This window comes from Petaurus breviceps, unplaced genomic scaffold (assembly GCF_028583685.1).
Source record: "Petaurus breviceps papuanus isolate PSGF00001 unplaced genomic scaffold, PetGlider_PUasm1.0 90977, whole genome shotgun sequence".
In the NCBI taxonomy this organism is placed as follows: Eukaryota; Metazoa; Chordata; class Mammalia; order Diprotodontia; family Petauridae; genus Petaurus; species Petaurus breviceps.
In genome coordinates this window covers 53,216,208-53,237,883 of record NW_027187391.1, presented here as the reverse complement: position 1 = coordinate 53,237,883, position 21,676 = coordinate 53,216,208, and the positions used below count along the sequence as shown (strand labels likewise).

Below are 21,676 nucleotides of genomic sequence, written 5' to 3'. Positions count from 1 at the left end.
ATTCCTTGACACTTAATGTTTTATTTTTAAAAATGTACTCCTGCTAATTGTTAAAATGTAAGGTAAAATAGAGTTTTATTTTTCCTTCTTTTCTTAAATTATATAATGCCTTCCTCAAACATAAACATTAGTCAATTGAGGATATGACAAAAATTCATTTATTAAATACATTAATATCTTTAGATTACTAAATTCTTATTTTTTCATTTTTATTTAGCTGCTTTCCTCTTAATTTACACTATTGTGCTGCAAAAATATTTGTTGCTATTTTTCTCCATTTGAATTTGCACTCTGCCTTCAGAAAATTACAAATGTCTGTTGATTGTCTGTCAAATATTTTCCTCATGGATTAAGTTGAGCCTTTCATTTTGAGTATTAGAATTATATTTGCATTTTACTTTATCAGTTGAAAAGCACTAGTAATTGAGGCAGAGAAACTGAATTCAAATCCTATTTCAGGCAAGTCACTTCACCTCTTTTTGTTTAGTTTTCCTTATGTTTAAAGTGAGGAGGTTGAGAATAGATGTCTCTGAGGTCTCTTCTGTCTCTTGATCTGTAATCCACTGATGGAGTGAGCTTGGTGTGAGGTAGTGTTCTCTAGGAAAGCATATGCAAAGGGAGGCAGCACATGTAAATTTAGAAAAAGTAGATTAAGCCTCAATGGACTATTTGGACATTACACAATATTATTCAACTAGATTTCCACTGTTTAATAAGCTAACAATAGTCACCGAGAGCTATTTATTGACACAGTTATCCTCAACAATGAACAGTATTAACGAAATGGAAAGAAAGCTATCAAGGGTGATATTAAACTTGTTTAGTAAGTACCCCCATTTAAAACCTTTAAAATGCTAAACTGTATTTGCTCAGCCACTAGTCAAAAGGCAGTATGGTATAATACAAAGAGTTATGGACTTGAGAATTGAAAGAGACTTGACTTTGAATTTTACCTCTGCTACTTCTTAAGTAGATGATCATGTCAATGATCATCAATGAATTTCAAGTCAATGAATTTCTCCCATCTCTAGGCTTCTCATATGTAAAAGGCAGCATGTTAGAGTGCAAAGAGCAATGATATTAAAATTAAAGGATCTGATTTCAAATCCATCTGATGCTTACTACCTTCATGACTTTGAGCAAGTCATTTAACCACCCTGAATCTGTTTATCTCTAAAATAAAAAGGGTTGTACTAAATGACCTCAGAGATACCATGCATCTCTAAATCTGTGGTCTCTAAAGATGATTGGTTTAGTCATTTTTAATAAACAACAAAGAACTAGCAAACTTTAAAATGTGAATAATTTAATAATTACAATGGACTTTTTGATATAAAATATTACAAAATTCATGAAATACAAACAGAAAAATATAGTGAATGAAAAACATAGGAAAGGTAAAAAAATAATGATCACTATCTTTTACCATAAATGGTTGAACCCAATGAGCTAATCTTTATGATTTTAAAACTGTAATTGCTTCTCTTTGGTAAGCTAAGTAATCAGATAAATGCTTTAAAATTTGAGCTATAGAGGTGATAAAATAGCAACTGATACCAAATGAACCTGTACAGTAGAAATCTGTAAAAAAAATGAGGACAAATTCTGAGAAATGTACAATGACTTTTGTCATTTCTTAATTCCTAAAATTAAAAAAGTTTTTTGCTAATTTAATAGCATATAAGAAACAGCAGAATAAATTGGGCATTTCATTTCAGAAAAAAAGAGTGAGTTAATGTAGTTGGTACAGTGGCAAAGAATCTCTATAAAGTCTTTATTTTGTCTAATTTGATTGCCTTCTTCCTGTTGACTTATAGTCTATTTTTCTTCTCTTTATATTTCTGCCAACAGAAAGCTGACCTTGCAGTTGCCCCACTGGCCATTACCTATGTTCGAGAGAAGGTCATCGACTTTTCCAAGCCCTTTATGACTCTTGGAATAAGTATTTTGTACCGCAAACCCAATGGTACAAACCCAGGCGTCTTCTCCTTCCTGAATCCTCTCTCCCCTGATATCTGGATGTATATTCTGCTGGCTTACTTGGGTGTCAGTTGTGTGCTCTTTGTCATAGCCAGGTAACATGCTCCCTTTTGTGATGTTTTTGGCAATTGTTACCTCCTTTTTCTCACTAATGATTGTCAAAAGTCACAATGGATTTTACTTTTGCTTTTGCTTTGTACTTCATGATGTTTAAAGGATGAATTCATAGGGCTCCCTTATCCTTGATCAAAGAGCACTATGCTGCCTCTGTAGGCAGGCAGTATGCTGATTATGTCTGTAAGCTATATTTTTGCTAGGAGACTTTAAGGCCTTTAATCAGAATCTCTTAGCTATCCATATCCATCAAGATTATTTTCTCCATTTCTAAGAATTTCTGTTGAGTCACAGAATTATAGAACTTGAAAATTGGAAGGGACCTTAGCAACCATGTATTCCAACTCTTACACCAAAGGAATCTTCACTATAGCATACCCAACAATTGGAAATTCCTAATTATGAACTAGTAAATAAGATGATTTGGAGATATATGAGTCAACTACACCGCTTATCCACCCTTTCCCCAAAACACACAGACACACACACACACACACACACACAGACACAGACACACACACACACACAGACACACACCCTGGCCTTCAGGTATTTATATATCTCTGTATCCCTTGACTATTTCTAGTTCCCCATTAGAACAAAATAAAACCCACCTCAACTGACATGATATCCAATAAAGAGATTGAAACAATAAAATAAGAAATACTTCTTTAGTATAAAAGGAAAGGATAAGTTTAAAATTTATAAGTGTATAAACATTCCTTACCGGGTTGTTGTTTTTTAACTTTCTAAATGTAAGCATAAAATTTTATACATGTCTCTCAATGATTTCATAGTGTCTCTTTCAGGTATTTGAATCATAAACTAAAAGTTTCAAAAATTAATGGTATAAAAAATTGTTACCTTATATAAAAAATCTTACTGTGTTCCTTATGCTATCACTAAAAACAATGATAGCACAGAGCCACATATGATTGGCTTTCCTTCATTTTTTCTTCCTACCATTGTTATTCAAATTGATCATTCATTATTATGTCATTTAGTATAATTTTTAATTGAATAGAGGATAAACACAATATTTAAGAACTTCAAACTCAGTTGAAAGCATAGTAATTTGAGAAATAGATTCCTGATTTCCTCAAATTGTTATTGTTACATCATAAATGAGGAAAACAACACTGACTAGTTATTTAGGTATTCCACATTCTCAAGGTATTTTGGACTAATGTTAAAGTAGTTAACTTTTAAAAGTATTACTAAATTGACCTAAATACATTTTCTGTGTTAAATTTGTATCTATCATTATTGAAAAGTATTTGTTTTTTTCTCCTCATATAATACACACAAACATAAAATCTGATAGTTAAAAATTCTAACTGTTGGAGCTTTCTTTCTACATTTTATCAATAGAGGAATACAAGAATTGCTCTAGTCTATGCTGTTCCTAGAACCCTTTCTTTCCAATGCTCCCTTAATTTACCCTATTCATTGATTTCTCTAATGTTTTCCTCCCTGTTGCTCATTTAGTATCACAATACGTATAAAAGCTGTGGTAGGATATTATCAGACAAACATTTGAACATATGAATGGCATACACTTTAGATAAATGATTACACCCATATACTTAAAAAAAAAAGTTTCCCCAAGTCCATTGAAGAAGAAAATAATTTATCATATTTTTATACACTCAAGTGATTTTGTATATATATATATATTATATATATATATAGCTATAATTTGATAATTAATACCTCACTTAAAGGACTGGTTGAATTATATTATTAATTATAATCATAACTATGTTTCCCTCAAATCTTAATTTCCTTAAGCAAAATAGCATAGATAATAATTCTTTCAAAATAATTATGCTAAAATATACAACTCACAGTTCATATTAGCTAGGATTCTATTAATTTCATTTATAGTCTATTTTTGTTTCCAAATGAATATGGTCTATTCATAGAAATATCTCTTAATAATAATATTTTATTTAGCATTTTATGCATAATTTATTTTTGTACTCTAGTTGTAGAACATGGAAAAATTATGGAATTTTTTAAATATCTAGAAATGAAACACAGAACAATGTTAAATAGAGTAAAGTAGTTGCATTCAAACATGCCATAAGCTACATTAGCAAAGATCTTTTTCTTCCAAATGGTTTAATATAATTATCTGAAATAACATGAATCCTTATGAAAACTCTTTTTGCACTTACAAGTAGAATTAGATTTGTATTCAGCAGGAAATTTTTTCTGTGAAATAGAGTGCATCCATTTAAAAATTCTGTTTCCAATCTGAGCTTCTCCTTGAAAGGTCAGAGTTTGGTATGTAATTGTTTTGAGAGTTTGGATTTCACCTTCTGTAATTTGCCCAGAACAAGATTAGTAGAACTAGGAAGTTCACAATTCAAGGGAAATCACCCAGCTTTCCAAATTTCAAAATGGGTAAATATTTGGAGAACATATTTTAGTATGTTAAATAACTAAACATTTTTAGAACAAAGATATTCATTAAATCTAAGGCAGTCTCATGGATTAATTAGCAACAATCTAAATGACTGAAACTTCATCAATATAAATGACATTTGAAATATCAACAATCTTATTTTATATTAAGGCAAATGTAAACCAATAAATTCTCTATTCACTTATCCTCTGTGTGTTGGTTGCACATGGAACAGTGAAGAGAAACCCTACTAAGCATAGAAGAGTAGATATGACCCTACTAAAAGGAATTTACTATGATGTCTAAGGTTAAGGGGAGGTTTTAATGTTATCCAATCATCTCTAGTTCTGTGGAACAATCATATAACTAAAACATTCCACAAACCTTGAATTACCTCAAATGGGGAAATACCCCTGGATGTGGAATATCTTCGTGTCTAAAATTGTGTTTCCTCTTAGTAATTGTTTTTCCTCTTAAAATTTCAACTACTCTTGTAATATTTTCCATACCAAATATGCTCTTGATTCCAAATGAGAACACTGGACACATCTGCCTTTTGGTGTATGTTTGTGTCACCCACACAGTCATAGAATATAGTTGCAACAACAAAACTTGGATATATCAAAATATTTTTTGACACAAATACTTTTAGGAAAAAGATCTAAATAGCAACAGTTCTTAAACTTTTTGATCTTAGAATCCCTTCATTTTCAAAAATTATTGAGGTCCTCGAAATTGACTTCGTTTATGTAGCTTGTATCTATCAATAATACTATAACAGGGATTTAAACTGATACTTATTTTTTTAATGTCTTAATTAATTTAGAAATAATAATAATAATGAGGGGGGATATAGGTGGTTCAGTGAATAGAGCACCAGCCCTGGAGTCAGGAGGACCTAAGTTCAAAGCTGGCCTCAGACACTTAACCCCAAAACTAGCCATGTGACCTTGGGCAAGTCACTTAACCCCAATTGCCCTCCAAAAAGCAAAATAATAATAATAATAATAATAATAATAATAATGAACCCAAAACATGTTAAAATAGTATATAGTTTAATGAAAAAAAAACTATATTTTATCCAAATCACATTTTGTGATGAGTAGCATTTTAGCCTATTTTTATAAATATCTTTAATATTTGGATCAATGGAAGACAGATTTTTATACCTATTTCTTAGTTATGAAATATGATTTTGATTGTAGTATATAATGAGAATCCGTAAACCCCTCAAGGATTCATGTTTCTCACATTGAGAACATCTATAAACTCATGAAAATTCAAAATTTTACTTCATTGGATTTTACCCTTTTTAATTTGTCTGATTATGAATACTGGGTCATAGTCCACTATTTTGTACAATATTTTTTAAGTAGGACTGTGGCTAAAAGTTGTATTTTCATCTTGAAGACTTTGGAAGTATTATTTATATTACTCAACAATTTGGAAAGAAAAATTTCCACATTGTTTTCTAACCAGGGCCCCAATATTCTTAAAAATTTGTGTATTTTTAGGGGGTAGCATATTTTAGATGAGCATGTATTTCTGAAGATAGGATAAAAATTAAAGTATTTATAGTATATACTATGATAAGAAAATAAGAAATATTCTATATACAGTATGCCTTAGATTGGGTGGGGGTTAGTTTTGATTGATAAAAAATGCTGGTTTTATTGATTTGAATATTTTCAAATTAAAAACACTAAAAAATATTTAGTAAAAGAAAGTCCTTTGAATAGATAATGTGAAGGTCTCACTTGAAGTTCAAAAGGCAAAAAAAAAATTCACATTATTCAAATCCAGCCTGACACTATCTTGAACTCTTATTATAGTCAAAGTAAAGACATTCAAATGATATGTAATAAAATTTCAGTGTCAGTCTAAATTTCTAAATCTTAAGTCTAATATTTATTTGACTTTTAAAAATCTAAAGGTAACTATACTATTAGCTTTCAAAACTGAAAGTCAGTAATTTAACTTGTCAATGTATGTTATCTTAAGTTTAACCCCCAAAACTAAGTTAGTATCCTTGTTAATAATCATGCAAGTATTTTATTTTTGATGGCTTTTACTTCAATATTTAAAACTTCCTTTTTATGTACAAAAGAAAGTTATATATAGATTACTGAAAAAAATATTACAAAACAAAGATAAAACAAAAAAAGTTGTTGTAGTTTTTACTAATTATATAAACCAAAAATTTAAAAGTCTGTAACTAATAGGTCCTCGTACTCTGAAAAGTTAGTGAGAATACCTATTATAGGTGCTTATGAAGCCTAAATACCTATTATTTCCTGGAATCCATTAGATGAACATATAGAGAATAAAGGCAAAAGGGAAAGTGGGAGATAGGAGGGAAGGACAGCTTTATGAGAATGGTTTGATAGCTTATCATATAAAGACTGTGTCTTACTTCTACCACTGGTGATTTTTTGCTATTCCAGAGATTCTTGAATAAAAGAACAAAACTGAAGAATGATAGCTAGCAAAATTTGCTAGTCTTGCTTCAGTGGCATCTCAGCTGGCTTCCAGGAAAAAAAAAAAACAGAGGCTTGTGGTAATCAGAAACAAAAAGAAGGCAATATATACTTGTCCAAATTGTTATGAATGGCTTTGATATGGGAAGGACAGATACCATTTTGGACTATAGATTCTGGATACAAAAAGATCTTAGATTAATATCATGAAATTAACCTAAAATTAAAATGAATAGGAAGAAATGTGAATTAAACAGTTGAAGTAAAAATGATCTAGGTTTTCCCCTCATAGACTATAGGCTCAATATGAATCAATACAGTTATGTGATTACTTTAAAACAAAAACAAACATGCAAACTAACAACAAAACAAATATTTCATTTGACTGTATTAATAAAACCATAGTCCATAGAATCAAGAGGATAATTATAATTCACCCTGCTTAGACTTTATGTCTGATATTATGTTCTCTTATGGGTGTCACATTTTAGGAAGTAGGAGGTAAATAAGTTGGAGCATGTCCATAGGAGAACACACTTAGGGTGTTTTGGGATAATTTGATATGATATTATAAAGAGATTGGTCTCACTTATTGGAAATGTCATATAGTGAGGTCATACTCAGGCCTCAGTTGAATTAAACCTTTGCGGCTCTATACAGGTCAGATTATTTGACTTTGTGATTTTATGAAGTAGTAGTGAGAAGTTGCAGAGATCAGCATTTCCAAGTTCCTTCTATGCACAGCTTCACATTAAATTTTAGAGAAATTAGTGAAGTATAGGACTGGTCTCTTTTGAATGTGATGCCCTTCATTGTTTGGGTGGAGTTTTTCTTTTTGCTGAATTGCTTCTATACCTTTTCATGTCCAGTAGTGGGACTTCCCTTTCTTTTTCTTAGTTTCCATATATGGAAAACTTACACATCTTGGTGTGCTATGTGGTATTTTCCAATTGTGAGATTCACTAATACTGTACCAATAGTGTAAACTAGTTAGGAAACATTGAAAATGTTTAACTGAGGAATTACTTAAGTATAGCCCCAAAGTCTAGCTTATAATTATTAATGTTCTTATTTATTATTGTAATCCATAGTATTATAATGTGAATATATGCAAAATAGTATCCATTTTTCTATTTGGAATATATAAATGAACAAAAACTTCTCTGTCTTTTTTTTTTGTCTTCTTTCTTTTTATTTTGTCTTGCTTTTTCATAAGTTTTTTTATAAGATTTATTTTAGGTTTCATTTTTTTTACTCAATATACTTTTCTAAACTTCTAACACCTATTTTTCCAACACAAAATTCTGCACAAAATATATACACGCATGTATTATAGTTACCCAAATGGGTATTTAAAACATTTTCTCACAAGTTATTTTAGAGAGAAAACCCATCTCATTTAGAATAGACACCAATAATACATGATTCAGTTCATAATTATATCAATAATACATTATTTTTTCTTATCAATTACTGATATATCCAATAATAAAATATAAACTTTCCTGGAAAAAAGAAGATATAAGACATTTTCCCATAAAATTATCATCCCTTAAATATAATTGAAAAGTAGAATTTTATTACTGATATGTTTTAAAGATTTTAACTAAAGTCAACCCTGTCTGTGTTCTATCCCAACCCCACACCCAAACCCCTTTGCATGTTTATAAAGAATAGAAAAGGTTGAAGGCTATTTGGTGAATGATATATTTATTTTTAGAGATATTCACAAGATGGAAATCTTCCCAGTACCAAAGAACTTCCTTTGGAGTCCCAATTTTTTTTATTAGTATGATATAATTATTAAATGTTTTCTTCACAATAGTAACTATTATTCCTATAGCATACTGACACAATCAGCATAGTGCAAACCATCTAAATGAACTGAGATCTCTTATTTAACAAAGTGGGTGGCCTTAGGTAATTGTGCTCTGGTCACAGACTGATATTAACACTGGAGTACTATCAACAGCTTTGAACTGAAGCAGTGTAAGGAATGAGTCCTGTCCAGAAGAGGAATATTAGCCATTAGCAGAATTTTACACATTGCATTGTTTCCACTACATTTTTAGCATGTGGTAAAGATAATGTCAAGTCACAAAAAGTCTTAGGAAAAGGAGCTATAATTAGTTATATTTGTCTTGGTATTCCTTCCTCTTTTCTCTCCTTTCTCTTCTAAACAGGCAGGCTAGTATAGAGGTGGCAGTTAATCATGTCAAAATTCTGGTCAGGGCACCCTTCCTTTATACTGTTAATGAGAGGATTTTTTTCACATTGCTTCAAATATAACTTCTGTTAGACAAAGGGACTACTAAAGATACCAAAGGTCTTCTATAACGTGAATCCTTAACGTGGACCATTTTGTACTCTGACAGATCCTAAAGAATATTAAAAAACAACAACAACAACAACTCTACTACTCCAAATGCAGTTGACTCATGAAACTTGCTGTTTAAATTAATTTAAGAAAGGCTGTCCAGGTTTAAATAATCTTGAGTGTAAGTGTCATTCCAAGAATCCTAAACCTCCCTCACCCCATTAGCATGTATTAGGTTAATTTGTGGGCTTTAGTGATCATTTACATAAAAAATGTTTAAGGTAATGTTAACAACAGTATGAGGATTAACTGGAACAGCAATGGTGTGTATATGTCAGCAGGAAGGGGTAGAGGAAAAGAACCTAGATTTCAAAGATTCTAGAATTCCCATTTTCTTTTCTTTTCCTTTTTTTTTTAAGCAATCGGGGTTAAGTAACTTGCTCAAGGTTACACGGCCAGTTATTTCTGGGTGTGGTGCTGAGTGTCTGAGCCCGGGATTCGATCTCCAGGTCGTCCCAACACTGGAGTCAGTGCTCTTACTCGCTGAGCCACCTGGCCGCCCCTAGAATGCCCATTTTCTAGGAAAACAGTAGCAATACTTCTGTTCTCACTCTAGCCAGCCATTTGATCAGGCAAAGTAGTTCAGGGTTGCTTGAGACATTATAATTCTCTCCCCTAATATTGTTTGCAACCTTTAGACAGTCTTAGAATCAGTCTGGGAAAGATGCCTGGGATAAGTGCTAAGTCCTAATTCTAGTCCTGATCTACTTCTCTGGAATGTATCTAGCTACCCAAGATAACCAGGATTCCAAGAGAAAGACATTTGTGTTATTTGTCAGTGCCCTCCTCTCCCAGGCCTTTGCTATTGCTTGTACACTTTAACATTGTTGATATTATTCATATCTGTTTGCAATACTGCAAGCCATCAGAAAGAGGAACCCTTGGAATATACATTTATGAACTACCTCCTGCTTGTTAAAACTTTATACCTGTGATAAAAAGATAGTTAGTTGGAAAACCAGGGTCTCCTTGTTGTAGAAAATAGCAATCAGAGTACACTACTGAAAAGAATGGTTTAGTGGTAGAATTTTTTTTTTCATTTTCCTTCTCTCTCCCCCACATTCCCAAATTAAAATGGAGTATAAAATTTTTGTTTTATCTTGTGTAGAGCACTATACACAGCCTGACATTTTGCTAGAACTTTAGTCAGTACTATATAAAAATTAGGATAGAGCAATGGGGCAGGGTGGCTTAGATGTGTTGAAGACCTAATCCATAAGATATGGGAACTAACAGTATATACTCACTATAATACTATTTCACACATAAAGTTTATGGCATAGAGCCTGTGGATAGTGTTATAGATATTATGTTATTTTAATGGACATTTTATATTTTCCCTCTTATTCTGAAGTGAAGATATTCCAAATGGAACACTTTTGTATACTTAACCTGGTTAAAAAGACCACATTGAAATGACTGCATTAACAGCTTTCATTTTGGCTCCTGACTCGAGTGCAATTGCTTTTATATTCCTGTCACAATGATGGGTGACATTTAATGTACAGTGAAGGGCAACAATGAATTATTATGCACTCAAAAATGGATAACTGTTTTGCTGGGATGTTCAATGTTAAACTAATCTGCTGTCAAGAAGGCTGTTGTCACATTGAAATGAAATGCCAATTTTGTTGTAAGCCTTTGGAACCAACCTGCCCCACCTCTCACTCAGAAGATAACATTCCCATTTTACTCTTGCAAAATAGAATTTTAAATGTTATATTTTACTTGGGGTCTTATTTTTTTGAATGAATTGCAGGAAAATCATTTTATTCATTTTTCCTCTCTCCATCTAACACTTGTCCTGAAATGCTCTAAAGAACTTAGATTTATATCATTACTATTCTCAATATTTTTTTTATTTTATCATTAATGTTCTACATATACATTGTTAATATCACATATATTTTAATAGAAACATTAATCTCCAACAAATTGAGAAGCTCCTTTATGGATGTTTGATGAGAAAAAAATTGACAAGGACCACACAGAATAACAAAGTATGGATGAGTTGCTATCTGTACCAATGGAGGGAATTTCTGCATTGATGATATAACAGACCCATTGAAGTGAAGTGGATATTAACAAACTTCTGAATTTAATCTTATAAAAAAATCTGAGTAGGTATCCTCAAACTACATATAATATATTTTACTTTATACTCATATGAATAAAAACAACAATCTCTTTTAGAACCATCTCTCCATAATTGATTTAAGTCAATTTTGAGAAACCTGACCTCTTATTTTTGTTTTTTAGTTAAAAGTAACTTGCTCAAGGTTACACGGCCAGTTATTTCTGGGTGTGGTGCTGAGTGTCTGAGCTCGGGATTTGATTTCCAGGTCATCCCAACACTGGAGCAGGTGATCTTACTCGCTGAGCCACCTGGCCACCCCTCTGACCTCTTATTTTTGATGACACTGAAGATGTTCTTATTTACAAAATAAGATGCTATTATCTTACTATGGATGGATGATTCATGAGAAAAATAAAAATAATAAACATCTACCCCTCTTTCACCTCTCTTAGACTAATATTTAAAGCAATGAAAATATTTTTTTCTGATAACTGAGCTGAGTTGATTTGATCTTTGAAATAACATAATTAAGATTATGGACAGAATACAATTTGTTGGAAAAGAAATAAACATTTGATCACTTTTCCACTTTCATTATACATATGTTATGTGTATATGTGTGTGTGTAAAGGCTAACTCTGAAACTTTCATGCATATACACATATACAAAGAATGTTTTAAAAACTGTTTTATTTATGACTAGTACCGTCAAAAACCCTGTTTACATTTTCATTAGATCCTTAAGAAACTTTTAGAGCATCTGTCATTTCTACAGAGGTATTTTTCCCTCTAAGAAAAACAATTTCCCATTGACATTTATTCCAAGATAAACAAATGTAAAAGTAAAGACCAACGTTTAAAATATTGGTGATATGATGCTCTACTTCCATTTTTTACCTCATAAGGAAAAAAAAATGTAGTCATGCTCTGCCTCTAGTTCTGGCCTTGCCTCTTTCTTTACAATTGAATTTTCAGATGCCCTGAGGCAGGCAGACTGCCTAGCTGTAGTGTCTGCAAATGTGTCAGCTCAATAAATATCTTGGTAGACTAGCTTCTGGGAACTGCAGTCAGCCCTTGCCGATTTGTTTCAATTTAAGAGCTCTACAATGCCTTGCTAAGTAAATCACAGAAACTAATTGTTTTAGTTCATAGTGCTGCAAGAACATAGGGAGGATGATGGGAATGCCAAAAGCATTCATTTCAGTACACCTGAAAGAATTAGAGACCCTACAAATGGGGCAATTCTATTTCTTCTTAACTAATGTCAAATAGTATATACAGGAGTCTGCACTATACAGTGTGCTTAAAACAAAATGGAAAGGAGTACTAATTTGATGCAAAAAAACCCAAGAAAACTTAAAAAGCATAATTCAGATTGCACTGATAGATTCATGGTTTCCACAGTGAAGGAGGGAATAGTCCTCTATACTCTGTTAAGACCACATCTTGAGTATTGTGGTCAGTACTGAGAGCAGCTTTTTTTTTTTTCTTTTTGCTTTTTGGAGGGGGAAAGGCAGGGAAATTGGGGTTAAGTGACTTGTCCAAGGTCACATGGCTAGTTTTTATGTTAACTGTCTGAGGCTGGATTTGAACTCAGGTCCTTCTAACTCCAGGACCGGTGCTCTATTCACTGCACCATGTAGCCACCCTGAGAGCTGCTTTTTAAGAAAGGTATAGATAAGCCAGATACATTTTGGTGAAAGGCCCAGAGACCATATGAAAGTCTTGTAAAAAAATCTGAGGATGGGGATGGCTAGGTGGTGCCATGAATAGAGCACTGGCCCTGGAGTCAGGAGGACCTGAGTTCAAATCCAGCCTCAGATACTTAACATTTACTAGCTGTGTGACCTTGGGCAAGTCACTTAACCCCAGGTGCCCATCAAAAAAAAAGCAAAAAAAAATCTGAGGATGTTAAAGGAGAGAAAATTTTTAAAAATATCATAAAATATGATAGCAGTCTTTAATTATTAAAAGAGCTATCATATATTAGAGGCATTAGACATGTCCTACTTGGCCCTGTAGATTAGAACTAGGAGCAATGACTGGAAACTGGGGAAAGGCAAGTTTGTTTGATATGAGGAAAAACTTTCTAATTATCATAGCTATTACAAGGTGGAATGGGGTTGGCTCAGAAGATAATATACCTTTACTGGAGGTCTTCAAGCATAGTGGATTGGTTATTTTCAGGTATGTTTATAGAAAGCATTCCTTATACAGGTAAAGGTTGGACCAAGAATGCCCCTAAGGTATTGTCCAACAATGTGTGCCTGTGTGAGATAAAAGGATGATGCAATTCTGAATGGACAACTTAAGATATAGGGCACCAGATGATGGGAAGAACTAATTACTTTTTTCCATAGCTCCTAGAGAGAGTCCATTGTTTTTGGCAGTAAGGACAAGAACCTTTGGAACCTGTCTGACTAGAAAGAACTACCAGGGAAAAAATACTGAGGAAAACTTCCCCAGGGGCTTGTTTTGGGTCTTCTGATACTTCTTCCACCACCATCTTCAATGCAAATTGATCACTTTTCTCAAGATCAATATTCAAAGCTATAAACTCAATAGTATGAATCATATGATGTCACCTGCTTAGTTTAGTAATGATACTTCCCAGAGTCCCAGTGGTACTTCATCTTCTTAGTTTGGATATTGTAATCCACCAAGCAAACTTCACAGTTTTCCTATACGAAGTTCTTTAGTTCTCTGTTTTTTCCCCATGGATATACCACCTAATAGCTTTTCAAATGTTGAGACTGTCCTGGCAAAATGACCAAATCTGGCTATCATATCCTGGAAACTTGCTATCTAAATCATATTAAGGTGCCATCAAAATAAAAATAAAGACCCCAGAATCTTAAAACAATGATTTGGGGTAGAAAACAAGTGAAAATAAAGATCAGAGGAACCTAGAAATGATCACTGTTGTCATTTTTCTCACCATACCTTTGTCCAGAACTTAGTATTTGACTCACAAAAGAACAAGAATCATAAGTTAAGATGTAGATAAAGTATATGTTTTAAAAGCTGCTTATTTACTCTCTTAGTGATATTTTACTTGAATAATATTTTATTTTAAAATGCATTCTTAGATACAACAGTGGGCACTCAGATTCACAAAAATTTATCATTTTCCTTTTTTAGCTAATTTTCTCTGGAATGGAGCAAATTCTAGACTATGTAAATTGCAAATATTATTTGAGAGAGGGGATAGAGAAATGCACCTTAAGTAAACATTTATTTACAACCTAATTTGGCATGGGAGAGAGTTGGGAGGGATTAGATAATTTCTTACCTTTTCCAACCCTATTTCTATGTTCAAATTACTATTCAAATTTTAAAACTGAAGCTATATCAGGTCCTAGGTATTTTTTATTTATAGTAATACACAGTCTAAGAGGGAAAAGAATGGCCTTTCCATGATTCTGGAAGAAATATTTTTTCCCTTGGTTAATCCTTTTGCCCTTATTTAAACATTTATTATATAAAAAAGAAACACCTCATTGATTGTTCTCTTCTGTTAAGATATGGGGGAAACTTAGTGGATTATTTTTAATAGATTCTATTCATTATATATCCATTATCTCAATGATATACAGTAGGGACACATCAGTAATATATTACAGGGAGATTTGTGGGTTTTTAAAAAAATCTATTTCCCTACAAATTCCATATAAAAACTATAAAGGAGGGATAGGAAATAAAATCCTCAGTGCATTAGGGTATCTAATCTAGAAGCATGCTCTAAAAGGGATACAAACTGAAGCCTCCTGCTTCTCCAAAACCCCAAACCTCCATCCTTATGGAAAATTTGAAGTGAAGATTCTATTCAGTGAAATGTTAAGTGTGTTCCTGTCTAAAGTATTCCATATTTTGAGAATGTTAGTGTGAAAATTAAATCTCTACAGTTGAAATGATAGAGAAAAGGGAAGCAAGATCGAGCTATGATATGAGATCATTAAGAAGTTTTTATTAAGCACTTACTGTTTGCTAAGGATTATGCTTGGCACTGAAGATACAAATTTTAAAAAGCAGCATTCTTTTCAATGAACTTATATTCTAATTGGAAAGACACCATATACATAAATCAGTACATATAAGCTAAATACTGAGTAGATGGAAATAAGCCTAGAGAGGAGTACACAAGCATTTTGGGGATATTGAAAAAGCCAGTTGAGGAGGTTACACTTGATATGAGTCTAAATAAAGTGAAGAGTTCTAATAGGCTAGTGAGGAAATAAAGCATTCCAAGCAGTCAGTGTAAAGACAGGGAGACCAGAGATGAAACATCTATCATGAGATTTTTATCTCTTCCTATCATCCATGAATAAGAATTCCTAGGTATGATTTTAGTGTGCTATGTGAAGCACGTTGTGGTGGAAATAAAGTTTTCATTTGACAGTATTGGTCTGAGTTGAGAAAGCCAATGAAAGTAAATTTGAGCATGACAGAGCAAAGCATTCTTATTGTCCCATTATAATTTGAGTTCATTATAGCATCTCATGCATTATTACCATTAAAAAAATGCTGTTATATTATATATAAATTATTTCATTCCAATCATTATAAAACTAAACTTTTTAAATGTTTATACTGCTGACTTTTAAAGTAATTGCAACCCACTGTATCCCTACAGTTGTTTGCAATCTTCCCTCAGAGGGATAGAAATCTTTGTTAATTAATGCATGATTGGGTGTAGATCTCATGATTTCATGGGTTGTTAAGACCAAAGAACTTATTACATAATTTTAGCCAGCCTAATTGTTATTTGGTGCCTCATTCATTTTTAGTCTGGTTTCTGGGAAGCAAGTGTAGTCCACTTGCCAGGACAGTAAATGTCAGGGAAACTTATTTGATTAATAGGATTAGGAAAAAGAAATCAACATAAATCTATTCTATTGACCTCTGACTCTGATAATCAGAAAGGTAGTCCATATAATCTCTCTATGTTAAGAATTCCTAGGAAAATTTGGGAGAAGAGGTTTTATCATTATAAAATTTTGTTTTATTATTATCAATTCTTATTTCCTTTTGTTGATACCATTATCAAAGATACTCTCTGAAACTTGTATTAGGGAGCTCAAAATTTAATTCCAGTACTCAGAATTTGTGTTAAGGAAAAGAGCTGTACATATACATACCTCTGAACTGTTTTGTTTATTTCATTTTAAATGAAAATGCTACATTGAACAAGATTTAGCTTCATTTACATCATCATTCATATGGTGTACATTTATTTTCCCTTCATGATTTGGCAGAAAGTTTCCTAGAATTCTATCACAGACATTTAACTGAAACTAACTAGACATAGTCCCCAAACACATATCTTTTTAAAAAAGAGATAAAGAAATGCACAGCAGAATTTCCTACTAAGTTATTGAGTTAGTATTTGAAGCAATGGTGAAAAAATGTCTTTGGGATGTTACTGGCATGATAAACATTAAAATCATAATTGGGCTGCAACTGTCATCTAAGTTGGTTCAGAATATGCACCTGCATATTGCTTTAGTGTAATAAATTTAGGTAAGTGTTTCCCTGCTTCCCTTATGAACAAAAATGTTTTTATTTACATTATTCTGAGTGTAGTAATTATCTGGGCTGAAGAACTGTTTTGGAAACTCATTGCTAAAGTAATTCCTTTAAATGGTTCAGATCGTACAGCCACTATATTTTTGCTCATAGAGATTTTTAAAAAGCATAATTTTAGTTTTAAAAATTGTGTTAATATCTTCTTAGATGGACTTCAGTAGTTATCTTTCAGAAACTGCTTAAAACAATGATTATGAAAGTTTTTTCAAAAGGACATACTAAAATGTGTTGTCAGAGATTTTGATTACTGACAAAATGCATTTGAGTTTTCAGAACATACTTCAGTTGTTTTAAAAATAAACCTGAAGTAGAAATCAATATATTAGCATGGCATGAATACAGTAATACCTGTTATAACTGTAAGTATATTTATATTTTTTATTTTAATTCTCTATGATATTATATACATATTTTCAAGGAGTACTTCTAGTTGAAGGAAGGAAAGACCAGATAACTTTGGCAAAATAGCAACAATAACAATAAATCTATATTTAGAAACTCAGTGAACAATTTAAAATATTACTTATTAATATTTCTTTAATTGTATGTAATTCATCTCATAGGAATTATCAGTTACCACACCCCATTCCTGGTATTGGCATGAAGAGGGTGGTATATAATCAAAATGTTTTTTGAAAAAACTAATTCACTGGATACTGAAAAAAAAATGCTTAACCGAAAATGCCTGAATTATAGAAATCTTTGCCTGTGAGGTTTTCTTTTTTTTTTTATTGGCATAGTTATTTTCATGTCAGTCCACCTAATTATTCTACAGAAAATTGTCTGGGATATTTATATTCCAGACATACTGATTTTTATATTTATAAATGATATAGTAGCACTTAAATATTTGCTTCATTGTCTATAAAACTAGGCACTTTCAGGTTAAATAATGTTCATATATTTAAAATGTCATACCTTTCAATAATATCATATTTTAAATGTATTGCTAAAATGATATATTTATAGAGCATATCGAATCTTATTAGATGAACAGTTTTCCTTCTTTTTCTCAATTTAAAGCCACTCTGTTACTCAGAAATGTTTAGAAAATTTGAAGAGGAAATTGGTATAATTAGCAATGTAATAAGATTATGTAAAAGTTTATTCTGAATTTTTAGCATTTATAAATTGGGTCACAGCTAATATATATGTATATGCACATATACATATATATAATGTTATTTATATGGGTGCCATGCTTTATAATGGTATACAGGGGAAAAAAAGAGAATATATAATATTTTATAATTGACAAGTGGCATGGTTTAGTGAAAAGAACACTGAATTTGAAGTTAGAGACTTGAGTCCAGACTCTGACACTTAGTAACTGTGGAGTACAGGCTAGTCATTAAGCCATACTGTGTCTTTATTTCTTTACTTACAAAATTGGATTAGTAATACTTATTTTTAGGGAAGTATTTTGCAAACTTATAATGTATAATGTGACAGTCAATCAACACAATATTTATTAAGCACTTATTATGTGTCTGGCACTGCTAATTGCTGGAGATTCAAAATGAGAAAAAAACTCTGTCCTCAAGGCACTTAAAATGTAATGGGAGAGACAACATACAAACAAATATATATGAAGCAAAAAAAAAGATAAATAGAAAATAGTTAGCAGAAAGAAGGCACTAGAATTAAGAGGGGTTTGGAAAGACCCCTTGTAAAAGATGGAATTATAACTGGAACTTCAAGGAAGCCAGAGAGAAGTCAGTAGAAGTCAAGGATGAAAAGCATTATAGGCATGAGGAACAGCAAGACAAAATGCCGAGATGGAGTGACTTGTTCATGGAACAGCAAAGAGGTCAATGTCCCTAGATGAAAGAGGTGGTGGTGGGGAGTAAGGTATAAGAAGAATGGAAAAGTAGGATGGAGATAGCTTATGAAAGGCTTTGAATGCCAAACAGAACATGCTGTATTTGATCCTGGAGGCCATAGGGAGTCACTGGAGTTTATAGAGTAGGGCAGTGATGTGGTTAGATTTGTGTTTTAGAAAAATCATTTCATTGTTGAATGGAAGATGAATTGGAGTATAGAGGAGAAGACCCACCAGCAGGTTATTGTCATGGATGTATAAGAAGATGAGGGCCTACAATAGAGTCGTGGTAATTGCAGAGGAAAAAAGGGAGTGTTATTATGATAATTTTTATCATTATCATCAACATTAGCATAGTGATTTTCATTTGATATTTTAAAATTTGGTGACAATCAAGATTTAAAAAAATTGCTAAAGACTCAATATATGTACAAACATTTATTAAGCACCTACTATGTTCTAAGTCTTGTATTAGGCCCTACAGATTTGTATTACACATTATACAAATTTGTATTTGATACACCAGATAAATGCTTCTTTGGTAATTACTCCCCCCCAAAAAAGATAATCTGTACTCTGCAATAGCTTACATACTAAGGAAATATGCTTAAATATTTTAAGTAAATAACTTCTCAGTGTTGCAGTTACATTTCTTACTGAATTTTCTGAACAGAATGTTGTAGATAATGGGAAAGTTTAAGATATGAATGCTCCTGGGTGAAAATGAGCCTATATGGATTCAACTGAGCAATAAATACACTATGGAGTTTATTTCCTAATAAGTGCCCTTCCCTAAGATTCATATACTAAATTACTAATTTTTGGTTTTGGTTACAAATGTAATATTTTAGAAGTATACATTAAATTTTGGTCTCTTTCAAAATAGCACTATCCAAATCAAAGTATAACTTATTATACTAATTTCTCTACCCAAGAAATATTTGACACACTACTGTTTTAAAGATGAAATAACTAGCAAATTAATTAGCCCTAGGGTTTATTATACTTAACATTTTTCATACGCTTTTATTATTAGTTGAATAATTAATACTTTCTGAAAGATGTCATAAAATTTCCTAGAAGAACACACATATTTTATTTTCTATAAATTTATTTAATCTGGTGCCACTAATAATAGATAAAGATAAAACTTATTGTAACAAAGTTATACTAGTAAACAATTTGATACACCAGATAAATGCTCCTGTTTTCAAGGTTCTCACAAACTGATATCAAGGAAGAAAGATCTATGCATAAAAAGTTATATAATGCAATAAAATATATGATAATTACCATGATAATCAATGTTGTTAAATGTATGCCAGGTTCAAATAAGAAATAAAAAGAATTTAGAGGAGCAATAATATCTAGCTGATCAGGACAGACTTCATAAAGGAAAGGACAATTGACCTAGATCTTGAAGAGTAGATGTTATTTCAATAGATTGAGAGGAGGATCAAGGCATTACACCAGCTAGGGCTTGATTAGTGTGGATTATGAATTCCACAAAATTGTAATGTCATTTGAATTGTCATTGTATATTTCTATTGGACTAGAAGCAAATACTATATTTTACATATAATTATAGTGCAAATTTGAAGAAAGCAACCACTTTATCAGCATCAATAATCTCACTAATCATTACCTAGTTATAAAGAAAGGTATGTAATAGAATTACTGTTCAGTTGTCAATTCAAAAGTGTGGATTTGGAAAAGCACAAAGCATGTATGAGAGACAGTGAATATACCAGATTATCTGAACATAAAAACATGTATAGAAAAAAATAAAATAAATTGAGAAATGTAGAATTATTATGGAGGCCTTGAATGCTTCATCTTGTCTATCAAAATAATATGACATCCTAATTATATAACTACTTTTATATTGCTCTCCATTTGAGGAAATCTTTTGGAGTAAAACATATAGTGGGACCTTGAAGGCTAGCAATCTTCAGGGAAAGAGTTATTTTGATATAACTGAGTTTTATGAATACCTGAAGATTAAGAGTTTTAAGTCCCCAAATTTTAAAATCCCACTCGTTAGGATAGAATCTAAAATTTGCACATTCTCCTCCATGTTTCATTAAACACAGTATTCGGAACTTAATTTTCAAGTTGAGTCAGTGTCATTGTGAACTAAAGTAATTGTACTATGTCATATAGCTTAGTAATAACTTCAGAGCCAGTAATAATTCTCCACTCCATTTACAAAACGAATTGGTTATATTAGAAAGCCAGAGGAAATAATTGGGGATTATATTCAGGGTCAATAGGAAATAATTGAAAAGAGGAAATGATAAGATTTTTTTATCCAATTCTTTATTGTTTATTTATTTATTTTTTTGAGACTGGGTCTATCTTGTCCAGTCTGGATTAACAGCAGCCATTCATGGGCCTAGTCTTACTGCTGATCAAGTGGCAAGTTGATGTTTCTTCCTTCCTTCTTTCTTTCCTTCCTTCCTTCCTTCCTTCCTTCCTTCCTTCCTTCCTTCCTTCCTTCCTTCCTTCCTTCCTTCCTTCCTTCCTTCCTTCCTTCCTTTCTTCCCTCCTTCCCTCCTTCCTTCCTTCCTCTCTTACTTTCTTACTTTCTCTCTTTCTCTTTCTTTCTCTCTCTGTCTTTCTCTTTCTCTTTCTTCCTCCCCTTTCCCTTCTTCCTTCCTTCCTCCCTCCCTCCCTCTCTCCTTCCTTCCTTTCCTTCATTCCCACCTTCCTTCCTCCCTCCCTCCCTCTCTCCTTCCTTCCTTCCTACCTTCCTTCCTTCCTTCCCTCCTTCCTTCCCTCCTTCTTTCCTTCCTTTCTTCCTTCCTTCCTTCCTTCCTTCCTTCCTTCCTTC

At 32.1% G+C, this 21,676-nt stretch overlaps 1 protein-coding gene across 3 annotated transcripts in view; it reads left to right on the top strand.

Moving 5' to 3' along the window:
• Positions 1 to 21,676, top strand: part of GRIK2 (glutamate ionotropic receptor kainate type subunit 2) — an 833,871-nt gene that overhangs the window by 598,775 nt on the left and 213,420 nt on the right. For 2 of the 3 annotated variants that reach the window (XM_069077158.1, XM_069077157.1), the window contains one exon: positions 1,852 to 2,075. The exons of the other annotated variant lie outside the window; for it this stretch is intronic. In XM_069077158.1, the coding sequence (XP_068933259.1) occupies positions 1,852 to 2,075 (224 nt within the window). The remainder of the gene's footprint in view (positions 1 to 1,851; positions 2,076 to 21,676) is intronic. 3 annotated transcript variants of the gene reach the window in all.